A 22,122-nucleotide genomic window follows, 5' to 3' on the forward strand; every position below is an offset into this window, starting at 1 on the left:
CATGAAAATGCCACACAGGCGAGGCCAGATCTGAACCCATGTCCTCAGAACTGTGAGGCACATTTCCTAACAGTCGGCGTGTGTGTGTGTGTGTCTGTGTGTGTGTGTGTGTACGTGTATATATATATATATATATATATATATATATATATATATATATAAAGAACCCCGCGTCAAATGTTAATTTAAGTCTATGCTGTGGGCTGCTAAGAAAATGGATGTTCATAATTTAAACACCGTTTATTTAAATCATACAAACGTTTTTGACCCAGCCTCCTAAAAGAATCCGAATCGAGAATCGTTTGGAACCGGAATCGAAATGAGGAACTTGAATCAGGACCGGAATCACTAAAATTCAAACGATGCCCAACTCTAACCAGGGGTAAGGGATGCCGTCAAACTGAAAGAGTCTTATCGGGCCTTTTTGGCTTGTGGGGCTCTGGAGGCAGCTGATGTGTACCGGCTGGCCAAGTAGAACGCAGCTTTGGTGGTTGCTGAGGCAAAAACCCGGGCTTGCGAGGAGTTCGGCGAGGCCATGGAAAACAACTTCCGGACGGCTTTGAGGAAATTCTGGTCCGTCATCCGATGCTTGTGTTTACTTCCCTGGTTTCTTTCAGTCCTTGTTGGTTCATTGTCCTATGTCGTTTGTTATTGGCAGTCAATTTCCTGGTCATGTCTTTTTTCCCTTTGTGGTGGGTTGTTCCCAGTGTTTTTTTTTTGTTGTTGCTTGGAATCGGGTTTATTTATTTTTTTATTAATATATATTATTTGTTAATCATTCAATGCACCTTGTTTGCCTTTTTTTGAGAATTCTGCACTCCTGACTCACCTGCTTCCCTGGACTTGGGTCCTCCACCTTTTTGCTTCCAATACCACAAAAGACACAAGACGCATAATGACAGAATGAACCAACCAAGATTTCCCCTTCACCTACTATTTTAGATTCTGACTTTTCAGATGATGACGATAACCCCGATTTAGTTAACTTCCTATCCGATTTGTATGCCTAATTTTTCTCGTCACAGTCAATTTTTGTCAGGATTTCCTTTGTCCTGTTTCTCTGAGTCTATGCCTGTCCTTTCCAGCGGACCTTTACTGTCTATTCGGGACCGCCGAGTGGTGGCCAACGGAGGCACCCAAGTTAAGATCAAGTTTCATTGTCACGTCATTCCACGCCTGTTTCAAAGCCACATTTTTTTTACCTATTTCCACATCTCATTCCAGGCCTGTGAAGTCAGGTCTTCGTTACAAACCTGCCGCGGTCAACTCGTTCCTTTCCTCATTCTTCACCACCTGTACCGTACCGTACCTGTGTTTTCTAGTTCACCTTCCCTAGTTCCTGCACACTCTGCCCCTGTTTCCTGTGCTCCCCAACCTCTATGACGGCAGGCTGAAAAAGCCAATGCAGAACACGCGCCTGCTCCTCGGATGCAGCAGGCTCCCATTCCTGCACGCTCTGTGGCCGTCACCTGACCTTGCTCCAGCGGTGATCGTCCAGCGGCCGCCACCCGATCCTGCTCCAGCGTGGCACTTGTCCAGCAGCCGGCACCCGACCCTGCTCCAGCGCCGGTGATCATCCAGCAGCCGCCACCCCATGAGGTGCAAGCCATGAGGCCACCATCCAATCCACCTGTCTGGCCCCTGTATTGCCATTGGGTCCGGCTTCATGCCCGTCTGCCTGAACAGCCTGGTGGTAACCCTTGTGCTTGGCATCCTGGCCAACCTCCCGAATAGCCCAGCCAAGGTGCTTACGTATGGCGTCCTGAAAGGCCACCAGACTGGCCCTGATGGACGTACCTTGAACCCTCGTCCATGCCCCTTCCACCCGCCCAGTTTTGGAAAATTTCTGTTGTGACTTTTGGGGATGTCTGGGATCTGTCCCTTAAGGGGCGGTACTGTCATGATCTGTGTTTCAGTTTAGATTATCCATCCATCCATTTTCTGAGCCGCTTCTCCTCACTAGGGTTGTGGGCGTGCTGGAGAAAATTTGTAAAAGTTGGTGAAAGAAAGTCCGGAGTAGACTCCCGAATGTTTACTAAGTCTTCCCTTGTGTAAATAAGTTGCATAATGTCTCCAAAGACGAACGAAAAACACAAAAACATAGAACTAGAGAGGCGACCACACGGTTAGGCACCATGAAGGCCACACAGGTTACAGAATGACGTGATCAACATGAACCATCCATCCATCCATTTTCTGAGCCGCTTCTCCTCACTAGGGTCACGGGCGTGCTGGAGCCTATCCCAGCTGTCATCGGGTAGGAGGCGGGGTACACCCTGAACCGGTTGCCAGCCAATCGCAGGCCACAGACAAACAAACAACCATTCGCACTCACAGTCATGCCTACGGGCAATTTTAGTCTCCAATTAATGCATGTTTTTGGGATGTGGGAGGAAACCGGAGTGCCCGGAGAAAACCCACGCAGGCACGGGGAGAACATGCAAACTCCACACAGGCGGGGCCGGGGATTGAACCCGGGTCCTCAGAACTGTGAGGCTGACGCTCAACCAGTCGACCACTGTGCCGCCAGTTTAGATTATATTTAGTTTTGTTTCATCTTTTCCTGTGTCCCATGTTGTTCATGGCTCGTTTGGTTATTGTCTCTACTTGTTCTCACCCCTCAGCTCCCTCCAGCCACTCGTGTTTTATCTAGGAGTTCCTCATTCCTCAGTTTGCTTGTATTTACTTCCCTGGTTTCTTTCAGTCCTTGTTGGTTCATTGTTATACAGTATGTCGTTTGTCATTGTCAGTCAGTTTCCTTGTCATTGTCAGTCAGTTTCCTGGTCATGTATTCTTTCCTTTTGTGGGGAGTTCTTCAGTGTGATGAGAGTTGGCCATTAAGCTCAAAAATGTTTGTAGACGTGTTCTTGAAGTTGCAGTGTCTGCCGGCAAATACAGAGAGCCACACACAGTGTCAAACTGAGGCTCAGATTTCTGACTACTACATGTGGTGATGCAGCGGGCTACGCAAATGAAAGAAGTAAATCAGGTGTTTGTGCCGTGTAGAGCAGTCATCCCCAACCACCGGTCCGCGGACCGGTACGGGACCGTGAGGCATTTGTTACCGGGCCGCAGAGAACATTTTATTTTGAAAATTGACCGGATCTTCTCCGCCGCACCAGCTGCACGTCTCAATTGACACGTAAAGACTCAAACACGGGCTGGCTAACGGCAGGAGAGCTCAAAGAGCAAAATCATTGCATTTCATTCGCGAACATCTCGTTCAAAAGAACAAATCTTCTCAGTAAACTTAATGAGCTGAATTAGTTTATAAAATGATTTCGTTCTTTGAGCTCTGCCGCCGTGAGCCAGCCCGCTCGGACCGGAAACAGAAGCATTCGAGCCGGCTGGAACCAGAAACGCAAGCATTCTGTGCAGTCTCGACGTGTCAATTGAGACTCGCCGCTGTTGTGGCGGACAAGATCCGGTCAATTTTCAAAATAAAACGCATTGTAGTACAACAGAAATTATAGAAATACGTCATTCTTTCTCTGCGGCCCGGTAACAAATGCCTCACGGTCCGGTAGCGGTCCGTGGACGGGTGGTTGGGAACAGCTGCGCTAACAGATTGTGAATGTTGTTGACAGGTGTGAAAGTGGTGGAGACCGCTGTATTGAAAAGGTTTTGCACTTTAGGTTGCGCTGATGGTTTTCACTGTCGAAAATTTGGGAGCGCACCACAAGCGCAAAATGAAGTTTGAAGTTATGCATTTGGAAGTAGGTAGTGGAAGAGGCAAACCAACATTATGCAGTTACAGAAAACTATTGCTTCGATAATTTTAAGGAATTCGGGAACCTTGTTCCTTGTTTTGTTTGATTTAACTTGCCTTAAATTTGTGGGAATTTGGTGTATAAGCCCATCCTGTGTATCATTGTGTTTAAAACTTGGAACAGCACACCTGAAAACCTTGGTGAGGCAATAACCACAGTGTGCTGAAATGACCCAGACGCAAGGAAATGCAGAGTTGAAAGAAGTTATGTCATGCAGGTGATATGGTATGACTCCTTTTTGTGACTGGGTCCAAGTAAGCCCTTAGTTTATTCAGAAGAGCCAAAATTGCATCGCAGAATAGACAATACGTAGCAATAATTTTTGTTTCTGGCATTTCAAAAATGTTTATTTGAGCGGAAAATATTCGTTCTCCCCATCTCCTCTCATTTGCGCCTCCTCCTCCTTGCCACAACTGCAGCCATCATTTTGGACAGCAGCAAGGGTTTGCGGCTGCCTTTCAGACTGTAGTTAAAGATGCAAAATCAGCCACCACAATTTGTCTCAGATTTGATCAATCACATTGTGTGCTAAATTAATCTATTTGCCTATACAGTACACCTCCCAGAATGTGCAAAATGAAATGCATGGCAATATTGCATTTTTGGCGGCTGTGATTCTGGGTGCACCCGTTTAGTAGATCAGATTCCACATTTGTTTGCATGAGCAATCAAGTTTGTGCCGATTTTTGCATGTGCAAACCTTTAGTAAATCAGGCACTTGGACTTCCAATTTTTAACCATTGTTTCTTCCTTTGTAGGTCGAGTCAGCAGTGCAGGCAATCCATCAAGGCCGACGAGAGCTTTTAGAAGAAGCCTGCCATTCCTACACTCGAAAACGTAGAGTCCTTATCCCAGATGACCTTAAGCATGTTATCGTGGATGACCAGCATGGCTTGCTGTATTGTTATGTACCCAAAGTGGCCTGCACCAACTGGAAGCGAGTACTCATGGTCCTGACTGGCGCCGCCAGATCCCTCCGAGACCCGTTGGAGATACCAGCAAATGAGGCCCATGTGTCAGGAAACCTGCACACCTTGTCTGAGTACTCCACCTCCCAAATCAACCAACGCTTACGCTCCTACTTGAAGTTTGTGTTTGTACGTGAACCATTTGAGCGGCTCGTGTCCGCATACCGCAACAAATTCACACGAAGCTACAACACAGCTTTCCATAAACGATATGGCACCAAGATAGTGCGCCGGCACAGGCCCGACCCACAGCCAGAAGCTCTGGAGAAAGGCGACAATGTCTCCTTTGAGGAGTTTGTGTATTACCTTGTAGACCCAGCCACCCAGATAGAGGAACCCTTCAATGAGCACTGGGAACGGGTGCACTCACTGTGCCACCCCTGCCTAATTCACTACGACGTGGTGGGTAAATATGAGACACTGGAGCAGGACTCCAACTATGTGCTACAGCTGGCTGGAGTGGAGGACCAAGTCCATTTCCCTGCCTCGTCCAAGAGCGCCAGGACTACAGGAGACATGGCAGCACAGTTCTTCCACAACATCAGTCCTTTCTATCAGAAGAAGCTGTATAACCTGTTTCGCATGGACTTCCTGTTATTTAACTACTCTGTGCCATCATACCTCAAGTTTTGATGAGGCAGAGGTGTTGTACTGTACACCCATAGATGGTGTATGAAGATGCCTTTTTGACAACACTAATAAACCAGAATATTAATTACCAAGTACAATACAGGTGAACCACCACGTTGTACACAATGTAGTTCAAAAGGAGGTGAAACTTGGTAATAATGGATATTTTACTGTAAAAAGTGATCAAGTGAGTACTAGTCTGTGATTGAGTGAACAATTTCACTTTAAACTTGAAATGTTTCTTTGTTTTTCCTGGTGGATTTGCACATTAAATGTGATCTCTTTGTTGGGGGCGAAGTTATAATAGCACAATGAAAGTTTTAAATTGCTTTTGGACAGAGAATGTTTCATACGTGCCTTTTGATGGTCAACCTTAATTTGACACTAGAGAAAATCATTTCTGAATGTGTGCGCGTTTCATTTTGTAATGTTGGACAAAAATGTTTTTATTTATTGTTATTTTGATCTGCATTACATCAGACTGGCCAAAAACTTTTGTCACAATTTTCAAATAAATGTTACCCAGCAACAAAATGTATTGGATTAAATATTGGAACTATGAACGTACACTAAAGCATGACAATCATAACTGACACTTAGGTACTATTCTAGACAGTCTACACGTACCTAAAAGGTATGTACATAATACAGAAGTGGCAACATGTCATACATACAGCAAGATGCATGACATCAGCTTTGTGCAAACAGTTCAAAGAAACGTGTGTGTGTGTATACACTCTCCTCCAAAAGTGCTGGAACAGTGAAAACATTTGAGCTTGACCTCAAAAGATGAACATGAGATCGACAGTTTAGCTTTTTTTTTTTACAGGTACTGGATCTGATGCACAATTTAGAAGATAACACTTTTTGTTTGAACCCACCATTTTTGTCATGTGAGCTAATGTTTTGAAACGTGACTGACTGGAGTGGGTTGTTGCCTATTACACTGATTTTTCAAATAAATAGTGCAGAATGTCTATGTCTAGTTTCAGAAAGCTATGGGTGGGGTACATCCATCCATCCATTTTCTACCGCTTATCCGAGGTCGGGTCGCGGTGCTTTCGCAGGGACGCCCAGACTTCCCTCTCCCCAGCCACTTCATCCAGCTCTTCCGGGGGCATCCCGAGGTGTTCCCAGGCCAGCCGAAAGACGTAGTCTCTCCAGCATGTCCTGGGTCGTCCCCGGAGTCTCCTCCCGTTGGGACGTGCCCGGAACACCTCACCAGGGATGCGTCCGGGAGGCATCCGAATCAGATGCTCCAGCCACCTCATCTGGCTCCTCTCAATGTGGAGGAGCAGTGGCTCTACTCTGAGATCCTCCCGGATGATCGAGCTTCTCACCCCATCTCTAAGGGAGAGCCCGGACATCCTGCGGAGGAAACTCAGTCCGGCGGTCCCTTGAATCCGGGATCTTGTTCTTTCGGTCACGACACTATGGGTGGGGTGAAAAAAGCAATTGTGATGCCAAGAGAAGAAGGAAAATGTGTTAGTCATTGGACAAATGTTGGCCACATAACCACTTTCAATGTCCCGAAGAAAGGAACCCCTGCTATGTTAAATTACAGACGTCAATCTGATAGATAAAGGGAAACAACAGCAGTTGACTACAAAAACATGAGGAGCTGTTAAAAAAAACACACACACACAATAACGGTGGGGGTAGGAGTGAAGGTATCAAAATGTACTGTTCACAGAAGACTTCTAGAACTAAAGTCTTGAGGAAACACCAGAAGCTGCAAGCCACTCATTCACGATGAAAATATGAAGACCGGCCTGGAATCTGCTAAAAAGACATCTTATTGATTGATGAGACAAATTCTGACCTTTACCAAAGTGATGGAAAGGCTAAAGGAGGAAAAAACGAATCTACTCATGATCACAAATATTCAAGCTCATCTGTAAAACACAATGGAGGTAATGCCATGGCTCAGTGTTGCATGGCTTCCTTTAAAATGGGCTCACCTGTTTTCATTGATGTAACATGACACAGGAGGTAAATTAGGAGAAATATTTTGTCAGCCTAGTTAAAGAAAAATGCAACCAAACTGATTGGGAGAACCTTTATCATATAGCGCGAGACTGAAGGGAGTAACCATTCAAAACAGAACAATTGAGAGGGGCAGTGGTGAGGTTTGCTGATGTCAGTTTGTCACAGGCTTAATCTTTCCAGTACTTTTGCTCAACCAATAATTTTGCATTACGTTACTAATAATGCTATCCAATAAAGTGTACATCAGATCCAAATGTAAATACCTTGCAACTAAAAGTAGAAACGTTGATCTCTTTTCTCATATTCTTCTGATGTCAAACCCATTTTTTTTAGTCTACAGAAGTAATGCAACATATTAACACACAGCAGATTCATATCAACAGGCACATTCATCTCAACCCTTCATATAAATCCAAGAACTCATCCCAGTTACTGGATATGCATAATTTTAGAAAACGCAAGAAAATCAAACATTCATTCAGACATTGCAGCAACTCACACATATATAGTACTGTACATTATAGTTACGCTCCGACTATACAATTATTTGCTATTGAAGACAAGATCTGACAATAGGTGTAAAATCCCACCATTACAGTGCAGCATTGATATAGGTTGCATCATCTAAATAGTAGTATGCATCCAGTACTCAACGTGAACTGACTTATTTTGTGACTGCTCCTTCACCTTCAACAAGCATTTTCAATGAACAAGTGTTTTCCAGATTTGGATTCGTAAAACGTTGACGTGGTAACTCAGAGATGAGCAAAACCAAACGAACTCTATGAGATTGACCTACTGACTGACATGGACCTAACTGTAAAATGCTTAATTTTCTTATCCATTCTGTCCATATACCTTGTTTTGAAGTAGACTATTAATGCTATCAATGGGATATTTGTTTCTAGTTTGCATCAGAAATTGCTATCGACCTTTAATCTACTCTTATACAGTATTATTTTATTTATCCACAAGCAGGGTAGCTTACATATCTAAGGTGAGCAAATACATAGCTTTAGTACTTTAAGTCACTAGTCTGTATTCAGACAATTACATTTCTTTACTAAAGCCTAAATGATAACCAAAATGTTGCCTAAGATAATAAACTGGCCAGTAGGAAGTGCTTAGTGTGTTTTACGTTCCCTTTTTTTTTTTTTAAATAGAACTTCCGTCCCCAGGAGTTTGTATTTTTCTTTCGTATTTCATATTTGCTCCAGAACAGCAAGCAGCAACATATCCTGCTTGAAGGATGGATTACTTCATGACACAGTGTTCACCTATAAGGTACCTTACTAACTCCAAAGTCCTGCATAAGTGTACAGGTCCCAGTACTTTGATGGTGTTGATCAAATCCCAACTCCTCAGAAGCTGATCTTCTGAATCAGTCTAAAGCTCAGGGCCAGAAACCCCGTTCCTAGCAGGTCACCCAGTGCCGTCAGGTAGGGGATGGAGAAGTTGTCTGGGTCCAAGCCCCTTTGCCACAGCCACTTCACCATCAGGTTGGCTACATGCAGAAGAATCACCACCTGGTCAATGACAGCAGCGGGATGAGAAATCTCTCAAGTGCGTTGTATGTTTTAGGACATCCTCAATCGTCAGAGTCCGCTGTCAGACGTGAAGGAAAAAAGCATTAGGTCTCAGCAACAGATCTGTCAGGTTTATCGAATTACGCCATCTGGTATCAGACATGATCTTAAAAGGCATCAGATGGCAGGAAAAAAAGTTCATGTTTATGGAATTGCACCATTGTCTAGAAAACATCTGTCAAGTCTAAGGAAACCAAACCAGCTCATCAGGCAAGATGTTCTAAGAGAACAAGGCATCAGATGAAACTTTCTCACAAAGAAATGGCAACTACACGGACGAAAGGTCATTCAATTGTGCTAACATTCAGTCATTCGGTGAACACCACGGTGAGGACACGGGCTAGCTCAATGTACAGTAGGTGTTGGTTTGTAGGTGTGTTTCTTACATCTATTAAACACAAATTTAATTATTATATAAATTTATCAGGTTATGGTTAACAGTGTGTGTGAGACCAACAATAACAGTTACATTGCATTTGCATTCATAAGTTGTTAAAGAGGATAAACTAGCTGAGAAGCTAAACCGCTAGCCCACAGCCGTTCAGCTGTCACTGATTTGTCCGAAGCCATTCGTCTGAGGGTGTTTCGTCTGTCGTGTTGTTTGATGGTCGACACTGTAATTCAATAGACAACAGATGTTTTTCCATCTATAGCCGCCCAATGGTTAAGATCATCGCCTGCCACCGTGGGGGACCTAGGTTCAAGACCTCGACTGGACCATCCACCAACATCCCCCGGACTCACGGCTGTGGTGTCCTTGAGCAAGACACTGATACCTCGAAATGCTCCCCGGGCGCTTCAGCTGCCCCCTGCTCCAGTGTGTTCCACTAACATGTGTATGTGTATCTGTTCACTGTAATGGGTAAAATGCAGAGAACAAATTTCGTGTGCATGCATGCATGTTCATGACAATAAAGGTGATTCTTCTTCTAGTGCAATTCCATAAATATGACAACCTTTTTCCTGACACCTGATGACTTTTTAATTGATGTCTGATACCTGATACTGTAATTCCATAAACTAGATAGATGTGTTGCTGACCATTTGTCAAATAGTTCCCCTGCTCTCTATTTTCATGTGGGGTTCCAGAAGGTTTAGGCTTTGGCTGAATGTTTTCAGTTTAGGTATTTGTCAAACTTTACAATTAAGATTTTCTACACCAGGGGTGTCAAACTCATTTTAGTTCACGGGCCACATTTACCCCAATTATATCTCAAGAGGGCCGGACCACAATACTTGTGGCTTAAAAATCCATAAATAACTATTCAAAATTTTCCCCAATCGGTATGACCCAGATTGTGTCAGACTGATCAAGAAGTCACATTATAATAAGGAAATGCAGTGTAAAAGTTTCACTCCTATTCGCTAACAGCAACAGAAAAGCTAATTGGTTCCCCTTGGGGAATCCTGTTGAATGAGCAAATATGATCTTACCTGAAACAGTGCTGAAGACAGGTAACAAATGATGAAGGCAGATGTCATGGTTGTGTGCCCTGCCTGCAGAAGATGGATCATGTATAGGAAAAGAAGGTGACCTGGGACTACAAGGATGATCAGGACTCTTGCTGATTTGGAATTCAGGTCTGAACAGATTCAGAAAGAAAATTAAGTAAGTATATTTGATGAGTCCTTTTTGATTAATAGTGTATAACTCTACAATACAGCATGGAAAAAAAATACAACACTCTACCACTTTTCCACCCTCTTAGGTTATATATTAAAATTTTGTCAGTTAAGAGTATAAAAAAAAAATTCTTGTCTTTTTGACCGGAAGAGCAGAAAGTAGCATAGGGTCCAGGACAGTCCATGGTGATTTTGAATGGCAGAGCTCCAGGAACGCTCCAATAGTGAAGGTAGGTAGACATCCTGCTGGCCTGGATGGCTACCAGATTTCCTCCAACACCTACATGGATAAGGAAAAGTGCTGATACCAGTCTTAGCCATCTAGTGCATTGTTTTACACAGTTGCAGACAAAGGTGCAGAATCTTCACAAAGCAATCAACGATGTGCAGAACAACAACAAAATTCTGTTAAAAACAACCAGCAATGTGCTGACAAGATGGTTGCACCAATCTAACGTTTAACTAACGCCAATTGGAATCAGATATAACCACAAATCCACAAGGTTCTTGATATGTCAGAGAGAAATAATCCCTAATATTATTAAATCTGAGGAATATCATTTAAACTTGAAAACAGTGTAACTACTTGCATGATTATTTTGGCACACTTTTAACAGCGGATGCCCTTTCTGATGCAACCATCCCATTTATCCTGGCTTGGGACTACCAGTGGCTGGGTATGGGTGCACTGGCTGGGAAGCAAACCCACGCCATTTGCAATGAAAAGCTGCTTCAAAGAACTCAAATGGACACTTAATGGACAGGGAATGGGAAGGTATTTGCAGTAAAATTGTGTTTTATAGGTATTACTGGAATTCTTGGAATAAAGCCCTTTAGTACTTGTATGTCTGTCTGTTGACAGGCCTGTCAACATGTGCATTGTGGTTGCTTTGTTGACTCGGGAGATACTACTTAACTCATTGACTGACAGCCATTCCCCATATTGCCAGCAATTTAAGAACATTTAAACGGATCTTTCAAGACCCAAGAGTACTGTATTGTTTTCTGGGACAATTTAAACACTGAACCTACAAAAAGAAAGAGAAAAGACCCCCTTCTTTCACCAGAAAAAGAAGCTTGTTTTGTCAATTATGAGGGAGCCAAGTCATTGGAGGTGGGACAATTTTAGGCAACTGACACTCAAACACAGTATGTGGCGTTGGCAATACAAAGTTTGTCACGCTCGTGAGAAAAGATGACTCAGTTCATGGCATGAACGTAAGTGAATGAAAGTGAGTGAATGTAAAAAGGCCACTGAAGTACAACCCAAGCCATGGGGGGAGTCAGCCTTGCTCACGGCACATTTCTTTGTTGTATATTTGTAAATAAAGTATTATTTTGCTATCAAAAGCCCTTTCTCAGTCCTGTTTTTGTTGTTTTATAGATTGAGGGGTCACAAAAGCAAAAAATATTCACGTCAAAGTCATTGCTCTGCTTGACATGTTTCTATTCATAAAAAAAGCTTTGTTCCTATTTTATTTTATCCTCTTTTTGCTAAAAAAAACAAAAAAAAACATTTTTGGTGAAACCAACCCAGAATGGAAAGAGCTGATGCAGATTAGTCATTTCACTATTTACACACTATTTACATCAGCATCTGCTTGGTGAAATTAATTTGTTTATGCAATCTAATTGATATATACTACTGCTATTGCTATTACTATTATTAGTAGTAGTAGTATTAGTAGTATTCCCCTCCTTGAGCCGTCACCTTATCGCCGTGGAGGGGTTTGTTTGTCCCAATGATCCTAGGAGCTAAGTTGTCTGGGGCTTTATGCCCCTGGCAGGGTCACCCATGACAAACAGGTCCTAGGTGAGGGACCATTCAAAGCACGGCTCCAAAGACCCCTATGACGAGAAAAATGAATTGATTGTGTTTTCCCTTGCCCGGATGCAGGTCACCGGGTCCCCCTTCTGGAGCCAGGCCTGGAGGTGGGACTCGAAGGCGAGTGCCTGGTGGCCTGCACACATGGGGCCCGGCTGGGCACAGCCCGAAAGGGTAACGTGGGTCCCCCTTTCCATGGGCCTACCACCTGTGGGAGGGGCCATAGGGGTCGGGTGCATTGTGTCAGGTGCATTGTGAGCTGAAGTGAAGTCTGTGCTTCTCTGCTGAGGCTGCTGCCCCCGCGACCCCACCTCGGATAAGCGGAGGAAAATGGATGGATTATTAGTATTATTATTAGTAGTAATAGTAGTGTAATCATTGAATACTAAATTCATTTAATTGTATGTCAGTTCAAGATAACTACTAAAGTTAAGGACTTTGGATGCATACTGTATAAGCAAACAACCATTCATACTCACATTCACGCCTGTGAGGAATACAGAATCCTCAATTAACCTATGATACATAATTTAGGAATGTGGGCGGAAGATAAGAGTATCCACCAAAAAGAAAAAAACACACACCGAAGAAAATCCAAACTCCACACTCGAGCTGTTCATACACCTGTGATCCCTTTGACTGTTAAAGCAGACATGCTAATGACTTAACCAATAACAACGAACCAATTGAACATGGCATCACCCTCCTTGCAAAGCTTGCATGCAAATGCATGGGTAGGACCAAACAGAAGCAGCATTGTAGTCAATGCTGCGGTTAAGTCCTTAACTGGAATGCAAAAGCACTTCCTGTATAGGGAAGCCAATTCATGCAGTCGGTGCCTCTGGTGGGTGCTGAGCCTGTATGGGAGAGATGCAGCAAAAACAGAAGACTCAATGCACAGTTGGCATTTTAGTCAGGCTTGTCTTTCAGTGTAATAATCCTGCCAGCTCAGGTGATTCACATTGTTTCAGTCCACCTTGTGTGCATCATCCGTTTACGACTTTAATGCAACAGCATGGATACATAGTAATGTACTGTGTATAACAAGCTGCTTTCACTATAACAATTACATCCCAAAAAATGTCCAATTATGTCAGTTGTGTAAGGAAATGAGATACTATTAATCTCCACTGACAACAAACCAGTGATCTTTTGATACCAACCAGGTCTCTTAGTACTAAATTGTGGATATTTTTTAAAATTCTTAAAATCTAAACAAAGGTGTCAGACTACTCTGTTACTTCACTAAGACACAATTTTAATGGCATTCCAATCAAATGATCTTGCAATCCGAATTCCCAAAATTAAAGCCTTTGCCCTAAAGCTACTATGTCTCAGATCTCATGCTGTAATCTGATATTATTAGCACCTCAGGATAAAATTATAATCTCTAAACCTGCCCTGCGACTGACAGCCAGTCCAGCGTGTAACCCACCCGTCGCCTAATGTCAACTGGGATTAATGATGGAAATTCATAAGAATTTAGTGATTTTTCTGGTAAAACCACCAGTTTTCAAGGAATGTACCTGTTGTTGTGTATACTCTAATGACATGTAATGTACAATGTTGTTTATCTCCATGCTCCTCTAGCAGTGTTGTAAATGAGTATTTGATCAAGCAAAAATGCTACCGCAAAGTGCTAACATTGCTGCAGCTAAATTAAACTTAATTCATACATTATGCAGCATCTGAGATCTAGGGCGCCTAAAATCAACCTGGTCACACAGACAAAAAAAAAAAGACTCACTCGGTCATACTCTCTTGGAGTGCATGTGTGGCGGTGGTCCTCTAGCATGATCCCGCCCAAGGTTTAAACCCACAGTGACCCAGGTTAAGAGTTGAATTTGTTAACCAGTAGGTTGAAAGCTCGGGCTGCTAACTCACTCTCTAACGCTACTCTTAAGGCTCTCGAGTAGTGAGGTTTAACATACTTTGGCACAGCACGAAATGGCCTTCATTACACACCACACTGCACAGAATCCGTTTATTAAACTCAGTTTACATGAGTTTAATCATCTCTCACCTCCAGGCGTGGGTTGATTGGTCATGTCTGAAGAGTGATGTGTGATAGAAAAGCGACTGTTGTTCTGTTACCCTCTCAGGCACAACAACAATGTAACAATGGAGCTAACACAATACCCCACACATCAACATAACAATATACAGTGGACCCCTGATATTCACGGACAGTGAATAGTGAAAATCCACGGATAATTGACAGCCATTATAATTGCATTGAAATGTTTTTCTTTTTTTTTGCCCCAAAGAATTGTTGAATGAGGTGGGACAAACTGCCAAGAATGTTTTCGGGGGTTGGTTCCCCCATAAAAAGAAAAAAGCAAAAATAAAAAGATTTGAAAAGTAATTGAAAAGGTATGCAGCGGTCCACTTTAAATTAAAGAGGCTTATAGCTAACGTATATCTTTTATATCACGCTATGATATTTAAACCATGTTGGAAAAGTTCAGAACCAACAAACACTTCTTACATGTGATGTCATCACTCATTTGCGATTTAAGAGTAATTGATAAGTGGAATCGTCAGGCAAACAAATTATTCCTAGGAATGGAATTACTGAAAACCGAGAGAAACGAGTTTCTGATTCCCTTCCCGAGCTGGGATAGACTCCAGTTTACCAGCTTTGTTATTTATTTAATTAGAAAAGCAGTTTTATATCCATTATTAGGGAAGAGTGTTCTGATGACAAGGGCTTTAGAAGGAAGCACACAAGATACAGATACAGTATTCAAGTTTTCCTATGGATTTTAATAACATTTTCTTGTTGTACCTACAAACTTCTCTTAAAGATGGTATGTCTTTTGACATACAGTAAGTGATGCCTCCTTGTTTTCATTCTTATTTCAATATGAATTGTAATATTTTAGGATGTTTTTGAAAAGGGTTCATAAGACACCCATGGAGTTCAGTGTGTTAACAGTAATGATCTTATTCCACTCACCATTGATAACTGGAGTGAACACTGCCATACCCTCAAAGTTTGGATTGCTCACTGTCTTATCCAGAATCAGACCACCGATACTGAAAACAACACCGGTCAAACAAAATACTTGATGTTGTTTGAGAAGAGAGAATGTAAACTACCAACTCACCTGCTGATGGACATGGCAAAAATAACTGGCTGCCAGCCTGACCTCAGGACTTCTCTGATTGGTGGAGACTGGTAGGCGATGAGAATCCACACTGGCACAAGAAGCAGGAAAAAGGCACACACCGCAAGAGGCAGGTACCACATGTCTGGACAGGTTTATAGCAAAAAATAACTATTTTAAAAATACGATACATTTAGAAATCCACTACAAACAATGCAGACACTTGAGAGTTAATTCAACTCAGCCAGCACAGCGAACACAGCTTAACGAGTCTCTTGATCTAAAAACAAAGCCTTACCATTTGGGCTCGTGTGGATGATCCAGTCCTGGACAATGTGTTTCTTTGGAAAAGTATCTTTACGAAGCTTATTTACCCCATTCTGTACCTGCTAGCGGTGTTTGCTTACATCTGAGTTGCTATCATCAGTAGCTGGGTGTGTGACTTTAATGCTCCAGACATTAACTCTGATTTCAAACTATTTCACATGGATCGTCTTGGCTTATTTAATTAATTGTTTATATTAATTTGAATTTACCCATTTTCCTTTTCTTAAAGTTGAAACATTTTGACTTTAAACTAAGAGTTCATCCATCCATCCATTTACTTTCGCTTATCCGATGTCGCTTTGCGCGGGCAGTAGCTTTAGCAGGGAGGCCCACACTTCCCTCTCAGGCTCATTTAATCGTGGCAGCCAAATCCGCGATCACGATTAAAATGTGATTAATTGCGTAGCCCTACTCGGACCTGAGCACAGAAATAGTGACTAGGAGAGTTTTTCTGCAAATAACTGAGGATAGGTTCTCCCCAAAAATCTACAAAAGTTAATTTACGAAAGCCGAACCACAAATATGCGGGGGTTCACTGTATTCATCATTACGGTGTTCTAATTTTGTAGTTTGGAAAAATACCCCCAACTTTCCCTTCCCTAAATGTTTCCTGGAAAGTTTCTAGGAAAACAATACCTCACATTTCCCGCAACCCTGATTGGATTCTCACCTCTGTAGCAGAGAAAGAAGGTGCTGACCACAGCAAGCAAAGACAGCGTGACGATGTCACCCAGGCTGGCAGCGATGGGCGTGGCTATGTTATCTGGGTTGATGCCCACTCTCCTGGAGCCAATGATCACTGCCACCATCACAAGGCCTGGCAGTGTTACAAGATGATAACCACACTGTTATTTATTTATTTTGACTTATTGTATGTGTCTACATCCTCTGTATGTTGTGTATTTTGTCTGACCTAGAGACAGCGCAGCAATAAAGGCGGTGGTGACACTGCTGCCACACAGGATGGCAGCGTGGAGAAGTTCCACTCTACCTCTGGTCAGACCCCCGAGACTCACTGCTGCCACCGCGGCCAGGAAGCCGACAACTGTGGCCTGGACCTTCATGGGAATACATTTCACATATATGTCATGTTATCAGTATTCTTATAAATTCTTTTGGGTGAAAGGCGGACGGCACACTGGACTGGTCGCCTGTCAGCTGCAAGGCACGTGTAGAGACGGACAACCCATCGCACTCACATTCACGCCGTCACTGATAGAGAACCGCACCCACGCTGCCCGCACCCTAGTCAGGCGAATGTATCACTACACCAACAGTGGCTATCCAACTGCAGTACTAATTTTAATTCGATAAAAAAAAGGCAAGGGAACAATTTTCTACCCATTCCTTTCATACCCGTGATTGACTGGGTGGTGTCCCCACCTCTTGCCCAAAGTCAGCTGTGATAGGCTCTAATATCACATACGATGCTACTGAGGACAAGTGGTATCTAAAAATGGATGGATGATCTGAGATGTGGGTATCACCTGGATGAGAGCTAAATTACAGCAAACTGTCCTCCACTGCCGTTGCGGCTCCTCCAGCTGCCCAGTGTTGGCCTGTGGATGGAAGGGGGAGGGGCTCGCATCAAAAGTGCCACTATAGAAATACTGGAATTTTCACCTGCTCTCTGCACTGTATATGAAAGTGTTTCATAACTAAGTCAAAGAGATATCTTTTTAAATGGTTCACAAGTTTGATTGATAACAATTATTTGAAGAGACAATTTTGGCTGTCCACTTTGTGGATTACATGAAGAAACCTTTATGACTTATTTATCTTTGTCTTGTTGTATTTCGTCTTTGGTTCACATTCAAAACAACTGTGGAGTAATATTGTCTCATTTGTTGCTGATGACATCTGCCCTCCTTTTACTTTGTACTGGAGAGTACTGTTTGCCTATACAGAATTTGACAGGTTTTCAGTTTGATTATTATCTTTTTGTCACGGCAGGGCAGAGATCATGACACTTTTTATATTCCTGTACTATAATATTTCAATTTGATCATTTCACATGACTGGACAACACGTTCCAATATGTATTTATCTATTTTTTAACTTTTTTTCTTCTTCAGTCCACTGGTGTGCAATTGCTTATGCCGTATAAACGAATGTTTGAATGCTTTTGTTGTCTTGATTGTACGGCATATGAAGGTATATATTTTTTGTTTTAATATATGTAATGTTTTAATTATGTTCCCCCAATAAGCATATGTTTTAGAAATGCATCCTAATTTTGACATTTCTGTGTACAGTACCTCAATCCAAGATACACAATCACGGTGGAATGCATTCACACAATATTTCAGACAATATTTTACTTTATTGCAGTTTAACCAAACAAGGCACCTTGAATGTCAAACAAAACAACAACAAAAAAAGAATAGTCACAAGTATTTTGTTGAGTGTGGGATTCTCTCTGTATGTTTGGAAGTGTGTTTCCACTCACTGCTGTTGACAGTCTGGATGCCAATGTCATCTCCAGATTCCCCTTGAGTCCCACCAGGGCTGGAACCAAGATAAAAACCTCAGAGATCTCTTGAAACACCTCCCAGTGCTGGAAAAATAAAAATTTAAATCATGTGTTGTTTCATCACCTTATAATGACTGGATTGGAATTGTAATGGTTAAATTATACAGGTAATAAGGAGACTAGTGACTTTGTCATTACCAAGGTGACCTTGGATCATCTTCATTAGTGATCTGTAATACTGGTTGACCAGCCTGGAAACCTTTATACATTAATATTAGCAGAACGACAAGTCTGTGCATTTTTTGTACAAACTTAAAAGCATGCTAAAATGTTTGTTTCAAGTTTTATATTACAATGCAAATTAATTTGTTTCGTGAAAGAGTCTGGCAGCAAACAACATCAAGTAAACATGTTTGATGGTGATTTTTCCTTTTTTTAAAAACCTTTTTAAATTTTTACTTTTTTACATTTCTACTTTCATTCAATGCGACAAAACTAAACAAAAAAACATTTGGAGATTTATTAAATTCTGATTATATTCAAGAGATAGCAAAAGTACTCACATGATGTACTTACAATAATTAAAAATAAAGTATGTATATTTTAAAAAATCTGGTAAAAGTATACTGTTTCAACTTGTAAAAGTTGAAAAGTAAAAGTATAAAAGCACAATCTTAAATATACTTAAGTACAGAAGTAAAATGTTTATTGTTTAACTGTCATTTATTTATAATACCCATTTTGGTATCTTGGTAGAACAACAAAAGACAAAACAGTTCCCCTCTTTTATATAATTAGTGGTTGTAATGAGAAGAAAGAAAAGCTCCGTAGTGTTGGCTTAGGCTTTTATGCTATGTGTTAACATCAATCCATCCATTTTCTGAGCTGCTTCTCCTCACACGGGTCGCGGGTGTGCTGGAGCCTATCCCAGCTATCATCGGGCAGGAGGCGGGGTACACCCTGAACTGGTTGCCAGCCAATCGCAGGGCACATACAAACAAACAACCATTCGCACTCACATTCACACCTACGGGCAATTTAGAGTCTTCAATGAACCTACCTTGCATGTTTTTGGGAGGAAACCGGAGTACCCGGAGAAAACCCACACAAGCACGGGGGAGCATGCAAACTCCACACAGGCGGGGCTGGGATTTGAACCCCGGTCCTCAGAACTGCGAGGCTGATGTGCTAACCAGTCTTTCACCGTGCCGCCATGTGTTAACATAGTTTTGCTAATTTTGCAAGCATAACATAAAGTTTAAAGCTAATTGTGACTACTGAAAAACAAAACAAAACCTATTTTCCCCGTATGTGTTTTTTTAACACCAGAAGCTTATCATTTTGAGGCTGGTACAAGACAAGTTTACTATTACTATTATTGGATATAGTCATTTAAATGATGAAAGGAGGGTGAAGATGAGAACTTCTCTGTGTTTGCTAACTATTTGCAATCAATAACTAATCATAAAAAGCAGTCACCATTCTCTGACTTACTCAGTACTGCAACAAAATTCTTTGTCTACATTCCACATGACAGTGAACACATGACAAAACAGTTGTTGAGTGGGAAAAAATTAGACGATCACATTGTTTAACACAAACTGTCTCAAGCTTGTAGCATCTTTTCCATACTTGCACTGTTTCCATGACTGTCCTGGCCGCCACCATGCCCCGTCCGGACACCACGTAAGCCACCAGCACCTGGGCTGCGACGATCCAAGAGGTCTGGGAGGAAGCCTTGAGCTGAGCGGGTCAGCTTGGAGGTGAAGCCCCTCAACTTCTTCCCCTGGAAACACAGTTCCAGTGCCAGATGGCTCACCACCATGCCTGGTCCCTGTTAACCCCTTTTTTTTTTTTTTTTGCTGAAAATCTTCTGTTGGGGTATATAAAATTAGCTTCCAAATGGTTGCTGTAGTCAAATATCCATTTCCACTTTGAGGTACCAATTTTAGGACTGTCTCAACTTTTCCTTCACGCCATGTAAAACTTTGTTGATGTCAGAGTTCTCGTCAAATAGCCACTAATCAGCTCCACCTGTAACTTCCTGTCAAATGGTGGAGCAACGGTACTGAAAGCTTTGAACAACTCACACACACACGCACACAATTGCACACCCAGTCCACAAAATCATGACAGCAGATCTGAGAGGCCTCTTTGAACACTTGAACCTGACACACACACACAAGCACACACACCCGCACACACACTCCTTATGCCTCACTTTTGAGTAGGCGGGCGGCTGAGGCCGAGCGCTGGAAGCCAGGTCTCTCACGGGGCCTAAAAAGGGTCCAGGTCCGGTCAGACAAGAACATCCAGAAGGCCAGCAGCTTCTTCTCAGTCCTCATGTCTTCCTTCCCCTCCATCTCTGTCCGCAGCTCCCTCTCTTGGGTTAGCTGAAGCACCTTCTTCAGTTTCATCAGGGCAATGTCTGTTCCAGGCAGCAAATCACTGTGAAGGATGCTCAGAGGTGAGCGGTGTGAGAGTCAGAGCCTTGTCAGTGTCAGTCTCCCAGTTTCTGTCTAACTCCAGATGAAGAGGAAAGTCACAACGGTGCTTTGTGATGCAGGAAAAATACAGGCAGTATCCGTGTGTGCAAGCGCAAGTAGGAGCAAGACTGGAGATTGTACACTGACGATGACCAGACCGGCATCAGCATTCTTCTTCCTCTTGATTGTTTTTAGTAGGTGGTGCTGTACTGTTCTTTCCCGACTCTTTGTATAGCTCCTCCCTCCTCTGCTCTTCGATGCCCTTGGTGGGTGACGCATCAGGTGCTGTACCTGTCACTGACACGTGCTGCTGGTGCCTGAAAAGGGTCCTGTGCATCCTCTTTGACGTGGGAAGCACATGTTCTGGAGGCTGCCCTCCGTTGAAGTAACCATCTGGCTTGCAGAGCTTAACGGATACTGTGGATATTCTACATGATCTTGCATATGCATTTAAAAACCGTTTAAAGTGTAATGACCTTTTATGAGAATGATTGGCCTTTTTAAAAAAAAAAAAACACTGCAAAAATGACCTCACACACACACACACACACACACACACACAATGACTCAGCTAAAATGTGACTTTGGGAGATGGGAAATTGCTTTGAGTGGTTCTTTGTTTTCTGCAGCTTCCCCTTCTGACTTCTGACTGTATTTTGAATAATGAGGCTGCAGAAGAAGAGTACAGTTACATAAACTGTTAACGGCATTATAGTACAGGAGTTAGCAGAATAGAAAATGGATGGTTGGTAATTAGACGATAAACATAATTTAGTATGTTGATAATATCCCTCAAATATTTATTTGCCTCGCTCGTCTATCTTTATCAATGTTGCAATCTCTATTTATATAAGATTGTAGACTATCAGTGTGTCAAAGTGTATATTTGACTGAGTAGCTGTGTAGTTATTCTGTTTGTATGGAGCATGGTCACCTGCAAGGTCACTGCGACCGCCAAACAGCTGAAGCTCACAAATCAAATCTTGGCACGTCAAAGAGACAAGTCGGTCAGCTACAAGAACAGATAGACAGATGTTAACAGCTTGCTGGACCCGAGTAGCGTTCATGACTTTTGTATTTTTCATGACAAAGATTTTTATTTTACTTTGTTTCAGATGATAAAACAGAATTTAAATATATACACTACAAAGACAAGATATTTAATGTTCAAACTGATAAACGTTATTGTTTTTAGCAAATAATCATTAACTTAGAATTTTATGGCTACAACACGTTCCAAAAAAGCTGTTTACCACTGTGTTACATCACCTTTTCTTTTAACAACATTCAATAAACGTTTGGGAACTGAGGACACTAATTGTTGAAACTTTGTAG

General features: G+C 42.3%; 2 protein-coding genes across 6 annotated transcripts in view; one reads left to right on the forward strand and one right to left on the reverse strand.

Annotated features, from left to right (window-relative positions):
* si:ch211-236h17.3 (carbohydrate sulfotransferase 11) overlaps nucleotides 1-6,345 on the forward strand; it is a 47,988-nt gene extending 41,643 nt beyond the window's left edge. For all 5 annotated transcript variants that reach the window (XM_061785000.1, XM_061784998.1, XM_061784997.1 and 2 more), the window contains one exon: nucleotides 4,529-6,345. In XM_061785000.1, coding sequence (XP_061640984.1) covers nucleotides 4,529-5,371 — 843 coding nt within the window. In that variant the 3' untranslated portion in view covers nucleotides 5,372-6,345. The remainder of the gene's footprint in view (nucleotides 1-4,528) is intronic.
* On the reverse strand, nucleotides 6,219-20,956 carry LOC133483585 (solute carrier family 41 member 1-like). Its single transcript, XM_061784994.1, is given in 11 exon segments — nucleotides 6,219-8,883; nucleotides 10,378-10,526; nucleotides 10,712-10,846; nucleotides 15,351-15,430; nucleotides 15,502-15,646; nucleotides 16,499-16,645; nucleotides 16,742-16,886; nucleotides 17,316-17,387; nucleotides 18,278-18,385; nucleotides 19,934-20,024; nucleotides 20,026-20,956. Coding segments are annotated over 11 exon segments (1,338 nt in total). The 5' UTR covers nucleotides 20,127-20,956; the 3' UTR covers nucleotides 6,219-8,718.
* Nucleotides 20,957-22,122: the final 1,166 nt, after the last annotated feature.

Source organism: Phyllopteryx taeniolatus, chromosome 9, assembly GCF_024500385.1.
Source record: "Phyllopteryx taeniolatus isolate TA_2022b chromosome 9, UOR_Ptae_1.2, whole genome shotgun sequence".
NCBI lineage: Eukaryota > Metazoa > Chordata > Actinopteri > Syngnathiformes > Syngnathidae > Phyllopteryx > Phyllopteryx taeniolatus.